This window comes from Mugil cephalus, chromosome 2 (assembly GCF_022458985.1).
Source record: "Mugil cephalus isolate CIBA_MC_2020 chromosome 2, CIBA_Mcephalus_1.1, whole genome shotgun sequence".
In the NCBI taxonomy this organism is placed as follows: domain Eukaryota; kingdom Metazoa; phylum Chordata; class Actinopteri; order Mugiliformes; family Mugilidae; genus Mugil; species Mugil cephalus.
Window position 1 is genome coordinate 6,458,314 of NC_061771.1, and position 2,516 is coordinate 6,460,829.

Here is a 2,516-nt window from a genome sequence, read left to right on the forward strand (position 1 = left end):
GCAGCAGTGATGTTCTTATCACGACATCAGAAACAAAGAAGAACAAATACTCCATCTATGATGACAAAGAGAAACGAAGCTTCACAGTGACCATCTCTGATCCTCAGTCTGTGGATGCTGGGAAATACTGATGCGGGGTGACAATGTTTTTCAAAGATATCTACACTGAAGTAAAGGTGGAACTGAAACAAGGTAAATAAAAAAGTGTTTCCACAGTTTACACGTATACAACATGTAAGATTGATCAACAATGAGCTTGTATCATGTGGTTTTATTTCTTCTTGACAGATCACTGCTGCAACAATGTGGATAAAATTCAAAGTCATGGAAGTGATTCAGTGTCCATCATTTGTCCGTATGAGTTGGAGTACCAGAACAACCTGAAGTTCATCTGCAGAGGAAACCAGCCCTCCACATGTCTGCAGCAGGCAGTCATCACCTCTGACAGCAAACAAAATGGACGCTTCACACTCACTGAGGACAAGGAGTCAAGAAGATTCACAGTGACCATTAGCAAGCTGACCCAAGAGGATTCTGGGTGGTATCTTTGTGGTGTCCGTAGAAACACTGGACTGGATGTTTTCTCTGCTGTTGAGCTGGAGGTTGAAGGTCAGAGGTCATAATAATGCTTCATTATGTTTATCATGACACATAGTTCTGTAAAACTGTTTAAAAGTGGGAAATATATTAATAAATTAAACCAGTTTGTTGTATTACCATTTCATCAATTTGAATTACAAACTTCATAGAAAGTCTGTAGTGTGTTTATTTTTTCTTTAACAGCCTCGCCTCAGGAAACCAGCACTGTGACAGAAACCAGCACTGTGACCACAAACGTCACTGTGATCACCAATGTCACGTCACACTCAACATATGGAACTACCAAACACATTGAAGGTGCATGTTTGTTTGTTCAGTTTCACTAAAAACACGAACAAAACATGTTTTGTGAGGAAGTGTATGTCTTAAACTCTCTTATATTTTTTTCCAGATGTGACACTTTTAGTTTACATTCTGCCTGCAGTACTGCTGCTACTGATCCTGCTGTTTGTCCTTGTTGTGCTTTTTAAAAAAAAAAAAAAATCTACAAATGTCGAGGTAGATTTTCCACAAACCAAACATGAACACACAGATGGAGACAGAGTCAGAGATGGGCTGTAATATTCTCTGATGTGTTGTTTCAGGAGATGGAGTCAGTGTGATCGCATTGAACAGTGCTGAAGCAGGAGTAGAGGTCAGGGTAAGTAAACACAGCTACAAAACCTTTCTAGTCATCTTTCTCGTGTAGTGGAGACAATATGGGGGATCAGAAGTGCCAGAATAAAACATAAATATATGAAGATACCGTTTAATAATGTTCACTACACACCATCATACAAAAGAGCCACAGTGACAATTAAACCATCTTTAAAGACAACTGTTGTATTTGCTCTGGAAATGTAAAGATCTGACATTTTCTCACCTGAAATAGAAAGAATTTCTTCTTCTAGAAGCATGATTTCACCAAGTAATCGTCCACCATTTAATTTAGACACAATCTTGAACAAAAGGTACAGTTGGGATGCCAAATGAAAAGTCAGAGGGACAGTCAAGACTCATGTAGGACGCCCGCAGACGTCACTGTGTCAACTTCTGATTCAGAAGAAACAGAAGTAACAGTTTCCTTCATAATCTGTTGCCTGTCAATAGAGATGTACACTATATCCACCAGTGCACTTACTGTATGTCTATTTCTTTATGATGTATCATTGTTTTCTTTAGAGTTGCAGGGATCCAGGACAAGAGCTGTCCTGCTCAGAGCTGGGTTTGTACATGCAGCAGAGCTCCAGTCATGGTGATGAAGGCGCTGAAAGACAAGAACCTGTGTACCAAAGCCTCTGTGCAACAGAAGACATCTACTCTGTTTGTTTGTGGAGTGAAAACTAGATTAAGCACCTCCATGACAGTCACCTTACACTGTACATCCATGTCTGTCCACACTCATGCGACATTTGTAGTGAAGACGTTGAATGAATTTCAAAGTCTTTTTGTAGTACATCCTTTTCACACAGTGAAGTTAACCAGTGACATATAAAATGTCATCCCTCCATCAGTTTATACAGTTAGACATTTATGTGAAACCTTGTCATAACTAGATTTGTTGTTTGTAGTTGAGACCAAACAAGTGATTTGTGACCTTGCCCTTTGGTCTTTGATGAGCACATTGTAATTAGTTCATCATTGAGTCAGAGTTAATATTTGCATGGAGGAAGCCAGAGTACCTGGAGAGAACCCACACAGACATGGGGAGATCATATAAACCCCACACAGAAAGGCCCCGGTCGGATTTCAACCCAGACCCTCTTGCTGTGAGGCATCAGTGCTAACCACCACAGAACAGAGGTCAGATTTACTGGAAGTATTTTCTGTTACAGCATCTGACAAGACTCTGACTCTGTATAAACCACCGCATCCATGTTAGTCTATAAAATGTGATTAATGGATGCACTTTAATCATTTTTCAGCAATATATGTCT

General features: G+C 39.8%; 1 protein-coding gene across 1 annotated transcript; it reads left to right on the forward strand.

Annotated features, from left to right (window-relative positions):
- The first annotated feature begins 185 nt into the window (after positions 1-185).
- Positions 186-2,516, forward strand: LOC125004234 (CMRF35-like molecule 8). The gene is made up of 5 exons (XM_047578700.1): positions 186-609; positions 784-897; positions 992-1,098; positions 1,185-1,240; positions 1,762-2,516. Exons 1-4 carry the CDS (start codon positions 264-266, stop codon positions 1,200-1,202), a joined length of 585 nt encoding a protein of 194 aa, XP_047434656.1. The 5' UTR covers positions 186-263; the 3' UTR covers positions 1,203-1,240; positions 1,762-2,516.